At 48.3% G+C, this 22,049-nt stretch overlaps 2 protein-coding genes across 2 annotated transcripts in view; one reads left to right on the top strand and one right to left on the bottom strand.

Annotated features, from left to right (window-relative positions):
- Nucleotides 1–8,677, top strand: part of STRA6 (signaling receptor and transporter of retinol STRA6) — a 40,053-nt gene extending 31,376 nt beyond the window's left edge. The window contains exons 12-17 of the mRNA XM_033160589.1: nucleotides 1,384–1,517; nucleotides 2,300–2,417; nucleotides 4,191–4,292; nucleotides 5,568–5,731; nucleotides 6,246–6,371; nucleotides 8,352–8,677. Of these exons, the coding sequence (XP_033016480.1) occupies nucleotides 1,384–1,517; nucleotides 2,300–2,417; nucleotides 4,191–4,292; nucleotides 5,568–5,731; nucleotides 6,246–6,371; nucleotides 8,352–8,530 (823 nt within the window). The 3' untranslated portion in view covers nucleotides 8,531–8,677. The remainder of the gene's footprint in view (nucleotides 1–1,383; nucleotides 1,518–2,299; nucleotides 2,418–4,190; nucleotides 4,293–5,567; nucleotides 5,732–6,245; nucleotides 6,372–8,351) is intronic.
- An 11,072-nt stretch (nucleotides 8,678–19,749) lies between these two features.
- On the bottom strand, nucleotides 19,750–21,190 carry ISLR (immunoglobulin superfamily containing leucine rich repeat). The gene has a single exon (XM_033161048.1). It carries the CDS (start codon nucleotides 21,171–21,173, stop codon nucleotides 19,917–19,919), a length of 1,257 nt encoding a protein of 418 aa, XP_033016939.1. The 5' UTR covers nucleotides 21,174–21,190; the 3' UTR covers nucleotides 19,750–19,916.
- Between the last annotated feature and the right edge of the window lie 859 nt (nucleotides 21,191–22,049).

Here is a 22,049-nt window from a genome sequence, read left to right as displayed (position 1 = left end):
TCCCTTCGTCTTCCTCCCGCTCCATTTCACTTTGCGTGCCTTAAAGTGCTCCAGCTGAAAACCCCGATCTAGCACTGCAGAAGCTCTGCGGTTTGTGTTGTTCTCCCTCACTTGGCACCCACCATCCTAAAAGTCCTTCTTTAGCAATGAGGAGTTGATCTATGGAACTCCTTCCCCCGGGAGGATGACTTTAGAAGAGGATTGGACAATGTGCTGGCCCCAGGGGTTTGTCCGTGAAGCGAGGTCCAAGTCCAGTCCTGGGTCTAGGGGTCCGAAGGAGGTCAGTCTGGCGGGGAGCAAGGCAGGGAGCAGGTCGAGGTCCAAGGCAGGTGCAGGCACGAGGTTGCAGGTTGAGCATACGCTTGCAACTAAGTTGCTCACGCAACTTGGGCTGGGTCTGGCTGGCTTTTATCTGGCCCTATGCTTAGGGCGGCCCCGATCCCCCGGAGACTCGCCTCTCCTCCGGGCCTGGAGGCGAGCACTCCTCCTGTAGGCACTTAGCTCTCTTTGCCTCTCTGTCCTGAGCCTCTGCAGCTCAGGAGAGGCTGGTGGGTTACTGGACCCAGGGGCTGCCTCAGCTTCCTCCGAAGAGGCTGGGAGTGGAGCACCTGCAGGCAATGGGTCCTCCCTCCCATCAGGAGCCAGAGCAGACCCTGCTGATGCCTGCACCTGGGGATCCAGCAAAGGTGGGGATCCTTCAGGCTCAAGCCCTGGCCCCGGCTCAGCTGGTTCTAGAGACGGGGAATCCTGTGCAGGCTGGGATCCCTCAGGTTCAGCATCAGAGTCTGACTCCCAGGCCATCACAGACAAATTCATGGAGGAGGAGAGGACTATCCATGGCTACTGCGATACCACGATAGCTGTGCTCTTCCTCCACAGTGGGAGGCAGCAATGCTTCTGAATACCACTTGCTGGAAACCAGGACCATTGCTAGGGCTTCTTGCGCCCTAGGTGAACCACCTTCTGCCCCCCCCCCCCGACCCCCCGCCAAAGCCTGCTTTAGCGGGAGGTGGGGGGTGGAGAGGCAAGCAGCAGTTTCTCCGCTGTAGCAGAGAGCTGCTGCTCACCCATCCCGCCGCCCACCCCCCGCCAAACCCTGCTTTAGCGGGAGCCGGGGGGGCAAGCAGCACCTCTCCGCTACAGCGGAGAAGCTGCTGCTAGCCCATCCCGCCGAAGCCTGGCCAGCGCCCCCTCCATTTTGGCGCCCTAGGCAATTGCCTAGTTTGCCTAAATGGACGCGCCGGCCCTGCTGGAAACCACAGGAGGGGGCCCCCTTTGGCCTTGTCCAGCAGGCTATTCCTACGTTTTCACCTATCCTTCTTAGGTGCTCTCACATTCCACTTGACTGCATCTTCCCCCGGTTTCTCTTCTCTCCGTTTTCAGGATCAACCTCCAGCGCCTGTACCGAGGGGCGGTCACAGACGTCTTCCATTGCTCTCGCAAGCTTCAAGCGTCACAGCAGGCTCTGGTGTGCTGGATGTGCTTTGCCAGCTTCCAAACTGCATTTGCCTGCTTAGGTAAAGGATCTGCTAATTTGCACCTTTCGTGTAAGGATTGGGGCGGAGGTGCTGGTGTGTTAGAGAAAGGTGCTCCGGAGCAATTTGCGAAAAAACAGAGGATAACTGCAGTGGAAACTAACGCAGTAAAACCTGCAACAAAGGGTCATCCCGTCCAACCCCCTGCGATGCAGGAATCTTTTGCCCAACATGGGGCTCGAACCCACAACCCTGAGATTAAGAGTCTCATGCCAGGGCAACTGAGTGATCTTGTTCCATGTTGCCCTTAGGGAAGGACTTTAGGGCAAAGACCAGTTGGTGTGATTACTCCAAAATGTTGCTAAGACAGCCCACCCACCTTGGGGGGCCCTCAGAACCGTTCTGCATCCTGAGCCCCACAGCGCTATTGGGATCAGGCTCGGATTGACAGGCTCTGATGCAGGTGGGGGAGAAACACAGGAGGAGGGGCATTCAATGCTATGGTAACCTCTAGGCTAGAGGCATGTGTGTGATGTATTTTGTGTCTTTATCCTGTGAATGGACTCTTGCTCTTTGGATGAAGGGCAGTATATGAATTTAATGGTGGATGATGGTAATCTCCCCATTCCACCCCAACTTCAGCCTCTTTGGAACAGGAAGCAGGGAAGTCGGTCCTCCAACTGAGGCTGTGGAAACCGCTGTCTGAAACCCAGGAGAGCCACTGCCTGTCAGAGCAGGCAGTACTGAGCTGGATGGTCTTGTCTAGCCTGTCCACACTGGCAGCTTCCTCTGTTGTGATGGTATGTTCTTGCCCCCTGTTCCAGGTCTGCTCATCCAGCACATCGTCTTCTTCGTCTGCACTGTGACTTTCACTTTCCTTGTGGTCATCCCCCTGCAATCTGGCAGCAACATGCTCCTCTTTAAAACCATGGAGAACATGTGGTAAGAGTTCTACAGGCCTAATGGGTGACGTAAAGTTAAAGGTAAAGGGACCCCTGACCATTAGGTCCAGTCATGTCCGAATCTGGGGTTGCGGCGCTCATCTTGCTTTACTGGCCGAGGGAGCCGGCATACAGCTGGTCATGTGGCCAGCATGACTAAGCCACTTCTGGCGAACCAGAGCAGTGCACGGAAACGCCGTTTACCTTCCTGCCGGAGTGGTACCTATTTATCTACTTGCACTTTGACGTGCTTTCGAACTGCTAGGTGGGCAGGAGCAGGGACCGAGCAATGGGAGCTCACCCCGTCATAGGGATTCGAACCGCCAGCCTTCTGATCAGCAAGCCCTAGGCACCACCCGCGTCCCTATAATGGGACATACCCAAGCAAAATGCCACAGCACCACCCGCGTCCCTATAATGGGACATACCCAAGCAAAATGCCAAGATCGAAAATGTTAACCCAAATGAAAACTCCCTTGGATGGAGGATGCTCAAGCCAAGGTGGAAGATACTTCTGCAAATATCCAGCCTTTGGTTTTGGAGCAAGGATAAGTTTCAGGGCCTCCTTCCATCACACTGGCATTGCATTTGAAGATGAAGTTGGCCCTTGAATGTCTGTTTCTCTCATTCTCCTCTTAACGTAGCAGCCACAAGAATGACAGGATCCTGACTATGGCATGCAGAGAAGAAGGTGTTAACTCTTTCCTACCATGCCGTGGTCCCACCACCACCATCAGTGGTGCATTTAAACAATTGCAGGCCAGGGGTAGCCAATGTGGTCGTCCAGATTTTGTGGACCACAGCTCCTACTGGCCCTGCCTCTGACCTTGCTGGGATGATGGGAGTTGGACCCCACAACATGAAGTAGCCACATGACTCTCAGAAATCTAGGTAACTGTGGCATTTCTGAATACACCCACCCACCCCACTGCCCCTGCCCCCTCCGCGCTGCCAAGTGCTGAATAGTCTGTGTTTCATAGAACTTTGGAATGGAAAGCAACCTTGGAGGTCAACTTGTCCAACTGCAGCATCCCAAAGACATGACTTTCCAGGCCTCCAGTTAAAATGCCGCACCACATTATGGTTACCAGACGTCCCCATTTCCCGGGGACAGTCCCTGGATTTACAAATCTGTGCCCCGACAAAATCCGTTCCCGGAATGTCCCTGGATTTCATTTAATGTCCCCGGATTTATATTTTAAGTGTTGCAGATTTATTAGTAGGGAATGAACGTTGTGTTCAACAGCACAAGACACATCATATGGGGACTTCCGGCGAGACAAAATGGCGGGGGCCACAGCAGCGAGCAGCTCTGGAAGCCAGCCAGAGCCAACTGCGCTACCAGGCTGGCTCCAAGCTGCTGCTGCCACTGCCAAGGGGGGACCGCTGACACACACACACCATGACCCAAATTGAGCTGGGAACGAGAGCACCCGGCCACCCAGTCAACTGAATTCTCTTTAAAAAAAAAAAGGTGTCCCCAGATTCTTTGAAAAAAATCTGGTAACCTTACACCATATCCCAAGGCAGGCCCTTTGCACTTGAGTACTAAGAAAAAAAATCCCATCTGCTGAAATCTTTGATTTACAGAAGATGTCTAGATCCCTGAGCATTATTGATCTGGAAAGGTTCTAAGACTGAAGATTCCTCTTCACCCTTGCAATTTCACAGATCCCTTGAGTAGAACCATGACTATTGCACCAGTTTAAAACTGTCATGCAAATACTGTACCCTGAGCAAAACTGACCACTTCTGATTTGCTTTTTTTGTCTAGGCCTTTCTGGTTGACCTTGGTGCTGGTTGTGGTTGCACAGAACCTGCTGACTCACTACTATTTTCTGGAGCGTGACCGCCTCCCTAGGGAGCTGACCAACAGGTGACTATGGAAGTTGTTCATCCCAGCCAGAACATGAGAGAGCAGTGCCTCACTGTCTCTTGGATTGCCTCTTGCAACGGCTGTGCTTGTTAACACCTCAGGGTCCAGATGAAGAAATACGGACCACAGCTGTGATGTAGGCAATGACCACAACATGTGCAGTATCATATCACTTTAAAAAATCATGGCTCCCCCCCCCCAAAGAATCCTGGGAAATGTAGTCTGTTAAGAGTGCTAGGAGTTGTCTGGAGACCCCTAGTCCTCTCACAGAATTACAGTTCCCAGAGTGGTTGAACAATCAGTCTGGGAACTATATACCTCTGGGAACTATAGAAGAGTTTGGATTTGATATCCCGCTTTATCACTACCTGAAGGAGTCTCAAAGCGGCTAACATTCTCCTTTCCCTTCCTCCCCCACAACAAACACTCTGTGAGGAGAGTGTGGCTGAGAGACTTCAGAGAAGTGTGACTAGCCCAAGGTCACCCAGCAGCTGCATGTGGAGGAGCGGAGACGCGAACCCGGTTCACCAGATTACAAGTCTACCGCTCTTAACCACTACACTCTATAGGTCTGGGGGGGGAGGGTTTCCTAGGAACTCTCAGCAATGTTAACAAACTACAGCTCCCAGGATTGCCTGGGGGAAGCCATGGCTGCGGTATGAATCTGCTTTAGATGTCTAGCATGGATATAGCCAATGAGTTGCATTCCAGAATCAGAATGGGAAGAGTGAATTGGTTTGATTGAGCTCCTAAACCAGTTTATGGTTGCCCAGAGGTTAGGGGCATAAGAAGGCACCATTTTCCCCCTTCCACTCCTTTTTTGTCATGTGCAACACCATTTCCGTTCAGCTGCAGTTCGTCTTCCACCAAAAATGACACGATTGGCCTCTCTGTGAACTGTGGCAAAACCGTGTAACTGACATAGCTTAGGTAACTTACACTGTCGAGACATTCTTCCCCCCTGTTTCAATGTAGAGGAAACACAATCCGGGGCAGAGGGGGTAGTCACAACCAATTATGTATTGATTTGTGGACCAAAAGCAACAAGAAGAGTGACTCCCAATTCTATGCCCTGGGTTGAGCTCCACTTTGGGACAAATCAGGGGACACCATCAGCTTCTGCTTCCATTTCCATTTCCACCAGAATTCTTGGGGGAAGGCGTGGCGGGCAGGCGGGAATCGTGAACAGAAGAAGCTCCTGCGACGCTATGCAGGTGCCTCTTGTGCAATAATAATAATCTGTCTGCACTCTCTCCACTTTTCCTCTCTGGGAAGACGGGCGCTATACATTGTGACCTTCTTGCTGTTCCCCATCAATGTGCTCGTGGGGGTCTTGGCAGGTGTCTGGAGGATGGTGGGGTCTGCACTGTACAATGTTGTCCACTTCTGCCGGCTGGATGTGAGCATGCTTGGCCACGGCGTGGAAGTCTTTGATCCAGGTTAGCGGAATGCAAGCGGTTTGATCCCCTTTCCGTTTTCCCTCGCCTGCTTTCTTTCCTTCTGTCCTGCATTGCTATATGTGCCTAATTCTGGCTATATGTGCCTAATTCAGGAAGTTGAGATTGGCTGTGGACGCTCACTTGCAACATGCTTTGCGCTTTAAAATACAGATTGGGTGGATTTCCCCTTCAGCCCTGAGGGCACTTCCAGACTTTCAGGATAGGATTCCCTCATGTGCTGGCAATATCGGATTGCACAATTAAAGTTTATTTGGCAGTCCTGCACAAATAAGACCCACCCGCACCCATGGACTTTTAAAAAATCATGTTATTAAATGCAAAATTAAGCATAAGCAAAATCATCACAGAAAAATGAGCTAGAAATATTGAAAACCTCCAGTGATCTTGGGGTTGCCTGGAACAGTCTCCTGCAGCTCCCAAAGGCAGCTGGTCAACAGGAATGCTTTCAACTGTCTGGTCTTCCCCCTGCCCCTTCCTCCTCTTCCCCCTCCAGGCTACCGGACTTATTGCCATTACTTGAAGATTGAGGTCAGCCAGTCGCACCCCGTGATGAAAGCCTTCTGCTTCCTGCTCCTCCAGGTGTGCACAAAGGGATCCCAGTCAAGAGATGTGGAAGAAGGTGAGCGCTCTCAGCCCTTGTCCAACGTCCAGCCTCATCATCACAAAATGGATGCAGATAACATCCGGCTTCTTGCTCACTCACCCGCTTGCTCTGTCATTTGTGACCAGTCGGGGAGATGATTTTTCTCCTTCATTATATGGAAAGATCACTTTTCTGTCTCTCTGTATAGATTCACATGGGAAACACAGGGGGCGGAGGGAGGGGAGGAGCCAGCTGTGGGTTTGCTTCCTTCTTCTAAAGGCCTCCTGGTGGGTGCAGGTGGGGGGGGGCGGTCAGATCCGTGAAAGGACGAGTGACTTTGGCATCCACATTGTTTTTGTCTGATGTACCCATATCACAAAGGAGAGAAGCGCTGTGTTCAAATGAGATGGTTCATGAGCACTAGAAGGGCAGGGTAATTTGTTTATTTTAAATCTTTATTTATAACCAAGCATAAATATTTAAGGTTCCAAGGGTGTATGATATTGTTCCATGCCAGCCCAATCTCTGAGCTGCGTGAGCTTCCAGGGATGTCAGGTGCACTTACCTGTGATTCCTTGTAGGTAATAAGGCACAGTGAAGACTGTGGTGTCTGTGATTAATAATAATAATAATAATAATAATAATAATAATAATATTTATTTACGCATATATGCAACCTGAGCCTCGATGGAGGAGCTCCCAGCTAGGGCTGGGTGATAATTGCTTTTCAACATCATGATGTAACTGCAACTAGATATCATGATATACTGATATATCCCAATGCCTGAAATATGTCTTGGCTGCTGCTTCCTCCTCACTGCCCAGCCCTACAACTGAGTGAGCCCCCATACTACTCCAGCCTGTGCCAGGAGGAGGGGCAGGGGCGATGCTTCCTCAAAGGTGCACACACCCAGGCAGACCGAGCCCAAGAAGGTGGATGGACCCACAACCTACTCAGGCTCCATCCACCTGCCTGCCTCCACCTCCACCTGATCGGGTGGGCTGTCTCTTTCCTCCTGGTCGGTCACACCAGGAGCGACCGATCAGGAGGAAAAGGCAGCTGCCCTCCTGGGAAAAGGCAGAAGCATAGACAGGTGGAGCCTGAGGAGGTTCTGGGCAAGCACCTTCTCTTTTTTTTTTTTTTTACTTTATTACAACTATACAAAAGAAAAAAGAACATTGAATAAAAGAACAAACAAACAATGACCAAAGAATAACAATGTTAAAAAATTACATGTTAAATTCTTCCTAAAAAAAACCCACAAAATGCATTCAATTGATGTCTTCCTATATTCCCAAAAATTCAGTTGTAAATAATACAAAGCAAAACATAACATCCAATTCTATATTTCATATAAATCAATTCTATTAACCTTTAGTAATACTTCTTTCTTCCTTACTTCTGTCCATACTTGTCTATTTCTACTATCTGTTACTTCCCCTTCCCTTACGGCTTCCACTTGTCTTCATCCTAGGTTGTCAGTCTGTCTCTTCTAGTTTACTACTTTGGTACTCTTGTGTAATTCTTCTATTTTATATTCTTGTATTTTCCTTGCTAACTTTAGCTCCCAATACAGAGTACTTAGAAATGGAGCCAGCATTTCACAGTGCGGCATTGCTTTTTCAGGTAGTCTCCAAATTTCCCCCAATCTTGTTGGAATTTTTGGTCACTACTTCCTCTAATTTTATCAGTTAATTTAGCACCTTCTCAGGCTCCATCTGCCTGCCTGCCTTCGTACACCTTTGCGTTCAAGGGAAGAGTGCACACTTTTGAGAGGGGACGTTTTTAAAGCAGCGCCTAAGCTATAAATTTAAGGTTTGCAGAATGAAGCCTCGATCCCTTCCACTCTGGCTAGCGACGAAAAATGGGAAACCAGGGCGGATTTGCCCCTCCTTAGCTGAGTGCAAGGTGTGTCCCCCCCTCAATGGTGGAATGGCCCCTGACACGCCCTCTGGACACCCCAGGGAAAGTGTGTGTGGGTTTCTGGATCTTCACAGTGGCCCTTTTGTTGGCAGGAGTCAAGCTCATGAAGACCAAGGCGTTTTCATCGAAAGGGTCCAAGGGCAAGCGCAGCCATGCGCGGTGGTTCTTGGCCTACACCTTGCTCAACAACCCCTCCCTCCTGCCTTACCGAAAGGGGGCTCTCTCGGACTCCACCGCCAACGGGATGCAGGCCAACCCGGCGAAACCTTAGCCATCCAGGCCAAAGCTTCTTGGAAATGATGGACTCCGCCAGTGAGAAGAATGAATCCCCTGTGCATTCTTCACCGCCCCAATCCCTGTGTCGTCCTTCTCCCATGCGCTCCATGTGCCTCTCCCATAGTCTCCTCAAGAGGCTGCAGCCCCCTTGCCCTGAGGCTACAGCCTTTCCCTCCAGGGCCAAAGATGGGACAGAAGTGGTGTTGGCTCAGAGTGGCGGCAAGCGGTCAGCCGAGCTGACCCAAAGATGTTGCTCGTCTGATGGCCCTCCCAGTTCTTCCTGGGCATCTTTCTCCCATGGACAAACTAGAGTGTGCAGCTCCTAAATGCGGGGGGGGGGGGAGAGACACCACGTTAAATGTTTCATGGAACCATAGAATTGTAGAGTTGGAAGGAATGTAGGAATCTCAGCTAAAGCATCCATGACAGATGGTCATCCAACCTCTGCTTAACCTCCAATGAAGGAGAGTAGGCCACCTCCCAAGGAAGACCATTCCACTGTTGAACAGCTCTTACTGTCAGAAAGTTCTTCCTGGTGTTTAGTCAGAATCTCCTTTCTTGTAACTTGAATCCATTGGTTCGAATCCTATTCTCCAGAGCAGGAGAAAGCAAGATTGCTCCAACTTCTATGCGCAGGCTTTGAGATATTTGAAGATGGCTAACATATCTCCACTCAGTCTCCTCTTTTCCAGGCTAAACATACCCAGCTCCTGCATGTGGGAATGTTTAGGAGTGTGGATGAGTATATATTATTTTATATATATCATCCCAGCTTGTGTGAGCAAGCTCCAAACTTAGCAGAGTTACATTCCCTTCTAAAACACAGCAGAAAACGGTTGCGTAGGCTTGCTAAAGCCTCTATAAGAAATATATATTCCTGGTATATTCCCCTTCTTCCCTCTTAAAAGTAAAGACACAATATAGTACTGATTATTAGATATAATAGAGTTTACTTACAGTCATCCGTGAGTCACAGTACAGGCTCAAAGAGGCAGATAAGCTTAGATAAATCTATTTACATGTGGTGAAGCTGCTTCCATAGGGGAACAGGCTTCACCTCTGCATCCTGCTAGTTCAAAAGACGAGGCAAAATGGGAGAGTCTTCTTTGGGTTCTTGTTCCCAGGTAAGACCACACCTACTTCTGGTTCCTGTAACTCAGTCCAGGTAAAGCCTGGAGGACTGAGTTACCTTCATGTCCACTCTAGCAGTGTTGTGTTTGGCTGCTCTGTGTTTACATCCCACACTGCAACCTCTCCTCATAAGGCTTGTTTTCCAGACCCTCGATCATCTTGGTTGCCCTCCCCTGCATACATTCCAGGTGGTTGACATCCTTCTTATATTGTGGTGCACAGAATTGGATGCAGCATTTCACTCTCCAAGATGATGTATTTGATGGGATTGTCAGATATCCTCCTAAGGTTCTTCTGCAAATCTTTCTGCCTAGTTAGCCCCTGTTCTCGAGGAAGGCAATGTGCTGTTATTTACTCTGCACACCCCCTGGTGCCATTGCCTCCCCTTCTTTTCTCCTTGAGGACTAACCACTTCTCGCCCTTTTTGTTAAGCCACTCCTCAGGCCTTGTGTTGTGGAAGCTGGCAAGGCCAACTCCCAGAGCCTGCTAAGGTAGGACAGATAATAGAATAAAGAGAGTTGGACTCTCTGGTAAGAACAATAAACAAAATTTCATGGTTACACTCCAGTGAAGGCCTGGTTTGTCTATCGGTGTTTGTGCATTCCTTCCTGGTAGGGCTGGTTCTGAAATTCAATTTACGGGCAAACGGGCTGGATCCACACATCTACGGCCAACGTGCAGATCAGATGGGGAAGAAATTCGGTTTAGTTTGCAGTTCCAGGTGAACCTACCAAATTCATACTTGGGTACAAAACTGAAAGGCAGCCCTCTTTCAGAAGCAGCACTTCTCCAAATTTTGCAATGCAATTCGCCGACAGAGTAATGTGTACAAAAGTGAGTATACAATGGGAGAAGTGTGTGTCAGAACCTACACATAATGGAAATTGCATTCAAACATCCAGTATATTAGGGGAAATTGCTTTGCAAAAAAATTGTATATTTGGGGAAATTGCATATAAAAACATGTACAGGTGAAAATCAAAAAATTAGAATATCGTGGAAAGGTTCGTTTCTTTCAGTAATTCAACTTAAAAGGTGAAACTAATATATGAGATAGACTCATGACATGCAAAGCGAGATATGTCAAGCCTTTATTTGTTATAACTGTGATGATTATGGCGTGCAGCTGATGAGAACCCCAAAGTTGAGATTGTTAATTTGGGGTTCTCATCAGCTGCACGCCATAATCATCACAATTATAACAAGCAAAGGCTTGACATATCTCGCTTTGCATGTCATGAGTCTATCTCATATATTTTAAACTCCAGTAGCTAATGAAAACAATTGCTTACATAAATGGACTTTTCCACGATATTCTAATTTTTCGAGTTTCACCTGTATAGTAGGAGAAATTCCTGCAACAATCCAGATGGATTTTCATGAGGGTTTTCAAAAAGAAACATTGCAAAGTGAGATGTGGAACGTGGAGAACAGAGCAGTGGGAAAACGAGAAACTGAGAAAAACTGAAATTGTCAGGGTAGCCCTAGATTTTAGAATTTTGTAGTACAATCTGTAGCATAAAACTTAACAGTATGTGTTCCAAATGCATCCTTTAGGATAATTTAGAAATATGCATATTGAAATAAAATGTGTGTTTAATTAACATATTTTGTGATGAAAGTATCTACCTATCTAGTCTGTCCACGGATGGCATATCAAGTGGAATAAGGTTACCAAAGTATTTAAATGCATCCATCCTCCATGTGAACAGCCATGGAGAGGCAAATGGTAGGTGATCCTAATGACGTGACCTTGACCATATTCCCATCATCATCATCATCATCAGTTTATTCAATCCTATATCCAGAGATGAAACCAAAGCTACTTCTCAAGGGCATTAATTTGGGTTCGGTTGTGTAGCCTTTTCCATAAAACAACCCACAATTAAAAGAATTAAAAGGGATGTATCAGGTGTTGTGGGGAGGTCATGTCACTCTCCTTCTGGGGTAATTGTCCACCTTTGGCCCCCACCCTGCACACAGCTCTCCCCTATGGCTCCTAGAAGCTGTCTGCAGACAACAGCGGCCACTATCCCAGGAGCAGCTTTGACTGGCCGGCTAAACCAGGTGAAGGCATACAATGGGTCTCAAACCTTCGGTGACTAAGGGACTTCCCCTGCATGCGAAGACAGGCTCTGGCTCGTTGAGCAGACAAGGCCAAGAGTGGGTCCAGTGGTCAAGAAGGCGGTTTTTGCCCATGCTGTAGAGGGAAGTGAGGGTCAGATGGGGCTCATCCACCTGGGAAGGTAGTCCATCTGGGAGAGGGAAAATCCTGGTGCTAAAACTCCTCTGCCTTGCGGAATATCTTCAGGAAAAGAAAAAGGCTCAGGAGTAAACCCTACACAAATCTGGAGTCCCCAAGATGATTGGATGGTACACCTCCTTTCAGCAACTCCTGCAGCCAAGCTGGTGCCAAATATATTGGTCTGCTATCCTTTGGACCACATCAGTGAGGCCAAGAGGGAGGTCCCATCATCTGGGCAGCCCAAGATCTTCATACACGACCCAGCCTTGTGCCCCAAAGAGGTCACTGCCAGCGTAGTGGCTTGGCTTCAGCCGCACACTCTATTGTCTCTCGAGACAGACGGCTGCCATCTTAAGGAAGCAGGAAAGTGAATTGGGCCCATTTGCCACCCGCAGCTCCCTTTAGATTAGAGCATAAGAACAGCCTGCTGCATGAGGCCAGTGGGCCACCTAGTCTAGCCTCCTGTTCTCACAGTGCCCAACCAATGCCCAAGATGGGAAGCCTGCAAGCAGGATTCGGGCACAGGAGCCCTTTCCTTCCTGCAGCTTACAGCAATGGATTCAGAAGCATTGCTGCCTCCAGATGTTGGGGCAGACCAATGTGGGGCCAGACCAGAGCCATTCTGGCTAGCAGCCATTGCTTTTTTTAAAAAAAGTTTTTATTAGTTTTTCACATTAAACGAATAACAAATACAAAATACAAACACAATACAAAGAAAAAAAACACATCAAACACATTAACATACTAAAAAGAAAAAAGAAAAATTAACAGTAATAAAACTTATACATACCAACACTGGAACATTCATATAATAATTGCTTAATGTTAATCCAGTTCAAGTCTTACTTAGGGGACTTCCCCCGTTCTCTCAACTGCGTTCAATTCTAATTTACTTTAGTAACTTTGTAACTAATTTCATCAAACATCATTATTCTTATTACACTTCCAAATAACTAACTTACTTCATATTACTTATAACTTATTACATCATTTAATAATATACATCTTTCATCAACATTACTTCTATTATACTATTTTTATCTAACCTCTTCACACTAAAGCCATTTATATACACTGATTCTGCTTCAAATGTCTAATTTTTCACGATTTTTCAAATATTCTTTAAATTTCTTCCAATCTTCATGCACCCTCTCCTCCCTCTGGTCTCGGAGTTTCGCAGTCAGCTCGGCAAGTTCCATATATTCCATCAACTTCATCTGCCATTCTTCTACGGTCGGGAGCTCTTCACCTTTCCAGTTTTTCGCAATCAAAATTCTAGCAGCTGTCGTGGCATACATAAAAATACTCTATCTTAGTAGTAGCCATTGCTAGCCCTCTCCCCAATCCTCTTTTAGGTTTGGTGGCCATCACTGCCTCCTGGGGCAGTGAGTTCCATAGTTTAACTATGCAGTGTGTGGAGGCGTCCTTTTGTCTACCTGCCCTGAATTCGGTTTCATGGGATGTCCATGAGTTCTGGTGTTACGAGGGAGAAAGGAAAACCTTTTCCCTATCCACATTCTCTACGCCATGCTTAGGTAATTTTATAAACTTCCGTCATATCACCTCTTCCTCACCTTTTCGCAAGCGCTGAAACCATTCCTCACAGGGGCGTCTCTCCCTCCTCTTGATGGTTTTGGTGATCATTTGAGACTCCATCTGGGGCTGCTTAATTGGCTGCTGGTTAATCCATCCGTTCCAGGGTGATGCCTGAGCAGTGATTGGAGCTGTACATTTGGCCAGGTTCCATGTTTATGAATATAATGCAGCCGTGATATTGCCAATAACCAGAATTGTGATGCAACCAGCACCTGTCAGCTGCTGAGCAATTTACCTTGTTGTGACAAAACAAACATACTCAATCCAAATGGTTTGCTTTGCTGCCAAAGGGAATAGAATATTCTGCAGATTTACCATCTCTCCTCAGAGAATGACAGCTATCACCTGATTATAAAGAATCCTTGAGTTGATTAAGCTTCACTCAATTTAATCAAGCAATTAAATCTGCATGAATTTGCTTTAAGCTGCATGATTTAGCTTTGAACAAAAAAAAACCAACACATTGGTTTTAACAAAATAGAAAATTCTTTCCAGTAGCACCTTAGAGACCAACTAAGTTTGTTCTTGGTATGAGCTTTCGTGTGCATGAACACTTCTTCAGATACACTGAAACAGAAGTCACCAGATCCTTAAATACAGTGAGGGAGTGGGGAGGGGTATTACTCGGAAGGGTGGTGGGAATGAGTGATCAGCAGATAGGTGTGGAAAACCAGTTGATGACTCTTAATGGCTGCAGTCAGTCTTGCAGGGAAAGGCAAGGGGTGAGATGGCTAAAGATAGCTTTGTTATGTATAATGAGATAAGAATCCAATGTCTTTGTTCAGACCAGGTTTCTCCATGGTTTTAAGTTTGCTGATTAGTTGCAATTCAGCAAACTTAAAACCATGGAGAAACCTGGTCTGAACAAAGACATTGGATTCTTATCTCATTATACATAACAAAGCTATCTTTAGCCATCTCACCCCTTGCCTTTCCCAGCCGTTAAGAGTCGTCAACAGGTTTTCCACACCTATCAGCTGATCACTCATTCCCACCACCCTTCCGAGTAATACCCCTCCCCACTCCCTCACTGTATTTAAGGATCTGGTGACTTCTGTTTCAGTGTATCTGAAGAAGTGTGCATGCACACGAAAGCTCATACCAAGAACAAACTCAGTTGGTCTCTAAGGTGCTACTGGAAAGAATTTTCTATTTTGTTTTGACTATGGCAGACCAACACGGCTACCCACCTGTAACTGGAACATTGGTTTTAGATATTCTGTGTATTCACCCAACAACTGCAAATTGTCTTAGAGGCAATCCTTCCTGCAGTGGTGGAGTGTATGTCAACGCCGCCCGGGGCAGGTGGGATGCCCACTCTCCTCTTACTGCCAGATGTGCAGGGCCAGGCGCAAGCGTGCCACAGCCTCTCTCCACCCCCAGGTCAGGCTTGGCCTGGGGATGGAGCTACTGCTAGTGACATTGGGCCGTTGCACGAGGAAGCCGTCTCTGAGGTTCCTTTGCGTGCCAGAGCCAGGATCCAATGAGGGAGCCTGTTGTGGGGGCACCTGGTTGCGTCCCCTGAAATAAATGTGTCCCCAGGGCCCCCCCCCACACACTACGCCACTGCCTTCCTGAGAGGAGTTGTTGTTCAGTCGTTCAGTCGTGTCCGACTCTTCGTGACCCCATGGACCAGAGCACGCCAGGCACGCCAATCCTTCACTGCCTCTTGCAGTTTGGCCAAACTCATGTTAGTAGCTTCGAGAACACTGTCCAACCATCTCATCCTCTGTCGTCCCCTTCTCCTTGTGCCCTCCATCTTTCCCAACATCAGGGTCTTTTCCAGGGAGTCTTCTCTTCTCATGAGGTGGCCAAAGTACTGGAGCCTCAACTTCAGGATCTGTCCCTCTAGTGAGCACTCAGGGCTGATTTCTTTGAGAATTGATAGGTTTGATATTCTTGCAGTCCATGGGACTCTCAAGAGCTACAATTCCCAGGATGCTTAACAAACTACAGTTCCCATTATTAAAAAAAATGGGGGGGGGACCGTGACTGTTACAAGGCAGCTGCTGATTCCTTAACATTCCAAATTTGTCACCTTATCTCTGGTGCTGTTTATCTAGACATTGTGACTGGGGGCAGCTGCTGTTTTATCACTGCTTTGAGTGTGTGTGCGCGCTTGTGTGTTTTAAGGCATTTTATATTTGTTTCAGCCGCCTTATGAGGACTCAAAGGTGTCCTGGAAATCTCTGAAGAAATAGATAACCCTCAGTGCCGTTCTCTACAGCAGGGATGTGGAAACCTGTGGCCGTCCAGACACGGCTGGACACCGACTCCCATCAGCCCCGGCCAGAAAGGCCAACGGCCAGGGATGGCGGGAGTTGGAGTCCAAGAGCACCTGGGGGTGGGCACCACGTTGAGGAAGCCTATTGTTCCAACATGCCTAGCAATTCTCCAGATCTCATGCATGGGTCTCTTCCAACCTGGCCAGGATCCTTCCTAAGCTGCGGAAGCATACTTTTAAACTCAGGGTAGAGAACCGAAGAATTGATGCTTTTGAATTATGGTGCTGGAGGAGACTCTTGAGAGTCCCATGGACTGCAAGAATAGCAAACCTATCCATTCTTAAAGAAATCAGCCCTGAGTGCTCACTAGAAGGACAGATCCTGAAGTTGAGGCTCCAGTACTTTGGCCACCTCATGAGAAGAGAAGACTCCCTAGAAAAGACCCTGATGTTGGGAAAGATGGAGGGCACAAGGAGAAGGGGACGACAGAGGATGAGATGGTTGGACAGTGTTCTCGAAGCGACTAGCATGAGTTTGGCCAAACTGCGAGAGGCAGTGAAGGATAGGCGTGCCTGGCGTGCTCTGGTCCATGGGGTCACGAAGAGTCGGACACGACTGAACGACTGAACAACAACAAGAGAACCTCTGGCCCTCCTGGCATTTAGGGACTGCAGCTCCCATAATCCAGGGGCAAAACGAGGCTTTATTTCACCAGTTTGGCACCCCCATGTGCATTTGTGTACACATGCACACATGCTGGTGCCCCTCCAGGGGCTTCACTCGGGGCAAAAACCCACCCCAGTGGCAACGGCCACTGCATAATCCCTGACCTTTGGCTGTTTGGAGGGCATATGAACTTCAGTAGAGCCTGCAGCATCAGGCCAGATGCCCCAGTGAGAAACCCACAGCCAGGACCTGAGCAGAACAGCCATTCTCTCTCCTCCTGCTGTCTCCGGCAGCTGGCACTGAGAAGCGCTGCTGCCGGACTTCCGATTGATCGCTCTGTTATGGCAGATGGGGGAACTTTCGGCTGAAAGAGCCCCTGTGCTTTGAAGTTTAAGGACAACGCGAGGGCATCGCGGAGCCTCACAAAAAACCTCAGATCGAGCGTTCTGAGGACTTGGTGATCCGGCGGGCTCCCCTGGACGACTCCCCCACTCCCCCCCGTAAGCTCTAATAAGAGCCCCCAGAGAGAGTGGGGTTGGAGACGTGGGAGCTGTGGATTGCATCCGCTTCCTTCAAAGCACGAAGCCCCGAATCCGGCAAGCGGTAGCGGCCAATTCCTCCAGATAAGGAATATAATATAATGAAATTCAACAAAGAGGGATTTGAGGAAGCCGTGTAAACATGTGAGGAAGGTTAGGAAAGTTAAATTTTTTGTGTCATAAATTGTGATGAGGTATATTAACTCTAGGGACCCAGGTGGCGCTGTGGGTTAAACCACAGAGTCTAGGGCTTCCTGATCAGAAGGTCAGCGGTTCGAATCCCCGTGACGGGGTGAGCTCCCGTTGCTCGGTCCCAACTCCTGCCCACCTAGCAGTTCGAAAGCACATTAAAGTGCAAGTAGATAAATAGGCGGGAAGGTAAACGGCGTTTCCGTGCGCTGCTCTGGTTCGCCAGGAGCGGCTTTGTCATGCTGGCCACATGACCCAGAAGCTGTCTGCGGACAAACGCTGGCTCCCTTGGCCTATAGAGCGAGATGAGCGCTGCAACCCCAGAGTCGGACACAACTGGACCTGATGGTCAGGGGTCCCTTTACCTATATTAACTCTGTTAATGTAAGTATGTTGTAATCCTTTTTTTGCTGAAATTGAATAAAAATATTTTAAAAGAGAAGCGCTGCTGCCTCTGACTGTGGAGACACAACAGTCATCCTGGCTGGGAGCCATTCATAGCTCTCTCCTCCTCCGTGAATTTGTCTAATCCTCTTTTAAACCCATCCAGGTCGGTGGCAATCAAAGCCCCCTGCAGCAAGGCGTTCCACAGTTTAACTCTGCACCGTGTGAATAAAGGCTTTCATTTATCCATCCTGAATCTTCCACCATTCAGCTTCACTGGATATCTACGAGTTCTAGCAATATAAGAGGGAGGAAAGCATTTGTCTAGCCACTTTCTCCAGGCCATGAATAAGTGTACACATTTCTATCACATTGCCTCTTACTCGCCTTTTCTGTGCTGTGTCGGGGAAGTCCAGCAAAAGGCAAGAGTCCTATATGCTTCTCATTACTCGCTGTATAAAAACCAAACCACAATTCCAACCATTGCTCAGAAGAGTGGCCATGCCTGCAGGGTTTTTATAAATGCAAATGGCACCAGGGCAGGAGAGGAGGGACTGATGATATATAATAATAATAATAATAATAATAATAATAATAATAATAATAATAATAATATCTGAAGAAGTGTGCATGCACACGAAAGCTCATACCAAGAACAAACTTAGTTGGTCTCTAAGGTGCTACTGGAAAGAATTTTTTATTTTGTTTTGACTATGGCAGACCAACACGGCTACCCACCTGTAATAATAATAATAATAATAATAATAATAATAATAATAATAATTTTTTATTTATACCCCGCCCTTCCCAATTTAAAAACCGGGCTCAGGGCGGCTAACAACAAATATAAAACATTGATTAAAAATGACTTTAAAAAACAGCTTAAAAACAGCATGAAGTACAACTTAAAAGGTAGCATCGCCAGGGTTAACTGGCCAAGTTAGTCCTGGTAGGGCCAGCAAGGAGACCAGGAAAGAGTTTAAATGTGAGGTCTCAGAAGGGTTTCTTCATAGAAAAAGGGAAGGGGAAAAGGAATGAAGAATCAGACTAAATTGAAGGCCAGGTGGAATAGGTAAGGAATGGGTAAGGAATTTAACCTTTTCCTCCCCTGAATTTAATGCCTGCCCTGGAGGTGCTATTTGCATTGGCAGGGAAACTCCTCTGGAGACCCATGGAACACACACACACACACACACAAACACACAGCAAATGCCAGCTTCAGAACAGGGACTTTTCTGAGGGCCATAGCAGGGAAGGAAATGGTTACATCTCTCCTCTATACCTGTGCTCTGATCCCATTAAATTTCAGTCCCACTCTGATACAAGTTGTACTGAAACACACACACACACACGTTAAATGAAAAGATGCATTTAATGTTCTGTCTCGTTCGGCGTTTCAGTGGTGATGCAGAAGACAGATTTCTTTGAATATTTAAAGTACGGTTAGTCATAGCTGGAATAAACTGCAATCTTGCCTTCTTCTTTTTTGCAAATGTTAAGCACAATGACTGGAAATATGGCGAGCCTCTCTTTGAAAATGTTAGGTTGTTGTTTGTGAACACAGCATTGACTACGATGAAGATCAGGATTTATCCCTCACCCTTTGCTGGCCACAGCAGTTAAACATACACTTTAAAGGGGGGGGGGGAGTATGAGACTAAAATGGAAGAAATCTAGTCCTTCCCACAAAGACTAAATGTTTGCTACAAACTCAATCACTTTTTCTACTGCAATGCAATGGTTTCCTTCTAAGTTGTTGAGGATTCTGTGTTAGTGCACTCCAATCCCTACATGGGAAACTACAGTTCTCAAGGTTACCTGGAAGGAGGAATGACTATTAGGCTGATTTAACTTTGACAGCTCTGCTTTGCAACCAGGGGGGCAGTGCCGTGTAGTGGTTAGAGTGTTGGGCCAGGACCTGAGAGAGACCGAGTTTCAAACGCCTACTTGGCCAAATTACGTCACTGCCTCTCAGCCTAACCTACCTCACAGGGTTGTTGTAGGGATAAGAAGAAGAAGAAGAAGAGTTTGGATTTGATATCCCGCTTTTCACTACCCAAAGGAGTCTCAAAGCGGCTAACATTCTCCTTTCCCTTCCTCCCCCACAACAAACACTCTGTGAGGTGAGTGGGGCTGAGAGACTTCAAAGAAGTGTGACTAGCCCAAGGTCACCCAGCAGCTGCATGTGGAGGAGCGGGGAATCGAACCCGGTTCCCCAGATTATGAGTCTACTGCTCTTAACCACTACACCACACTGGCTCTCGATAAAATGGGTAGGGGGGAGAACTAACTACCTTGAGCTCCTGGGAGAAACTGGTGGGATATACATGCAATAAATTATATCTCCGCCTCGCCTCCAATAATACAGCACTACCTTCCTACGCATGATACCAGGCTGCAAGTGTCTCAGCCATAAAGAGTGAGAAGCGAAAGCAGGAGGACACCAGCCCAGGCCTGTGGCTCCCACAGGGTCGCTCCCTCATTGCTGGTCATCGGCACCACAGGTGTAAGGTAAATCACCACGAACTTTTCTTCCGATTTGGGGGACTCCTCTTTCTCACAAGGTTGAGTTTGGGGCTTGCTGGCTTGGATGTTGTTCCGGATGATGTCCCCGGCAGGATTCTTCGGACCGGCCAAGGCCACATTGACCGAGGCCTCCCGAGACCCCACGTCATTCAAGGCCTGGCAAGTGTAGATGCCTTCGTCAGCCTTGCTGAACTCAGGGATGGCCATTGAGCCGTTCTTGAAGACCAGGAAGCGCTGTTCCAAGCTCCCGGCAGCCAGCCAGTTGCCCCCTTCTCCCACGTTTGGTCCATTGATCACCACCTCCCGAGTGGAGGTCTGGATTTTCCACCGGATCTCCGGTGGCGGCCTTCCCACCGCACTGCAGTGCAACCGGAGAGTAAGCTCATCGTGCAGCACACTGTTGCCCAAGCTGGAGTGGTATGCCAACTGGACGGAAGGAAGCATGCAGTCCATCTTCAAAGCTCTCCCAAGGATGAAGCCCTTCAGGTTGTCTGGGGCAGCACAGGTGATGGAGTCCCTCTCTGGGATGGACACTAGAGTCTCCTCCAGCCACCTCTTCAGTCCCCAGACCTTGCAGGAGCAGTTGAAGGGGTTGTGGTTGATCTGCAACTGGGACAAGAGGGGCAGGGAGCTGAAGGTCGCTCCGGCGAGGACGGAGAGCCTGTTGTCATTCAGCCAGAGGGATCTCAGGTCCTTGAGGGTGCGGAAGGCCTCTGCGGGGACCCTCTCCAGCCGGTTGCTGCTGAGCTTCAGCTGCTGCAGGGCAGTGAGGTTGGCAAGGTCCCCCCAGGGGAAGACGGCAATCCGGTTGTGGCTGAGATCAATGGCCCTCAGCTGCACCAGGGAAGCAAAGGCGCCCTGGGCAACAGCGCTGATCTCATTGTGCGACAGCCACAGGGCCTGCAGGTCGACAACATCGGCAAAGGAGTCTTCCTGCAGGGAGGAGATGTGGTTGACGGACAGGGTGAGAGTAGTTGCGTTGAAGGGCAGGCCGAGGGGAACGGCCCGGAGGTCTCTGTAGGAGCAGTCGGCGATGTGGCGGCCGTATTTCTTCTTGGCTACGCAGTTGCAGATCTCCGGGCAGCTTTGAGTCTCCACCAAAAGCAGAGCGGCGAGAAAGCAGAACCATGGACCCATTGCTTCTCCCCATTCAGCTGCAGGGAAGGAAGGAAGGAAGGAAGGAAGGAAGGAAGGAAGGAAGGAAGGAAGACACGAAATTATTGCCTTGCAAACCACTTGCCCTCCTTGATGAAATACGAGAGTGCCCACCTGCAGTGGCATTCCCATGGCTTTTCAATATGCCCCTGTTGACACAGGTAGGCCCTTGAATCTCTTAACCTACACCTGCTGCTATAAATGCTATGGTCTTTTTATGGGGTTGTTTTATGGCATACTTTACTTATGGGTTTTAACATCTACTGGGTTGTTTTAGCGTGGATTTAGTTTATTGCTTGTGTAATTGGCAGGCGTGCATGTAAGAGCTAGCCCCATTTCAGTATCTAAACCATTTCAGCCCAAGTCCAGGCCTGGATTGGACAAAGAACCCTGATGAACTGGAGATTGGGGGCTTGGTTGCAATAGTTCTGCTTCTATTTGGGGGGTTCCTCCCCCAAGAGAGCAGCATTGAGGGACTTCTGCTCAGCCCTATGCAGTCACCGCAACGCAGGGCCCCCAACTCCAACCCATGGAGCCACTTAAGCAAGATCCTTCTCCCACAGAGGCCACCCGCCAGAGGGAGCAAGGCTCCTTAGGTGCCAGGCCTGGACCCAGATTGCAATATGTCTAGGTCAGTGAGTCTAAAAGGGAGCGGTACTGTCCCCTGGGGGTAGGCAGTTGGCACAAGAGATAAGGGAATGGCGGGGGGGGCGCTGGAGGAGTAAATGACTATCAAACTTTGAAAGCTGGTCTCACTAGATCAGGTTCATCCATTTTGTTGGATTAATTAAACTAAATGGTTTTAATTGGATTTTTGAATGAATGTACAATTAACTTGTTACTGCTAAAATATCTGAA

This window comes from Lacerta agilis, chromosome 9 (genome assembly GCF_009819535.1).
Source record: "Lacerta agilis isolate rLacAgi1 chromosome 9, rLacAgi1.pri, whole genome shotgun sequence".
Taxonomy (NCBI): Eukaryota; Metazoa; Chordata; class Lepidosauria; order Squamata; family Lacertidae; genus Lacerta; species Lacerta agilis.
This window is presented reverse-complemented; position numbering and strand designations above follow the sequence as displayed.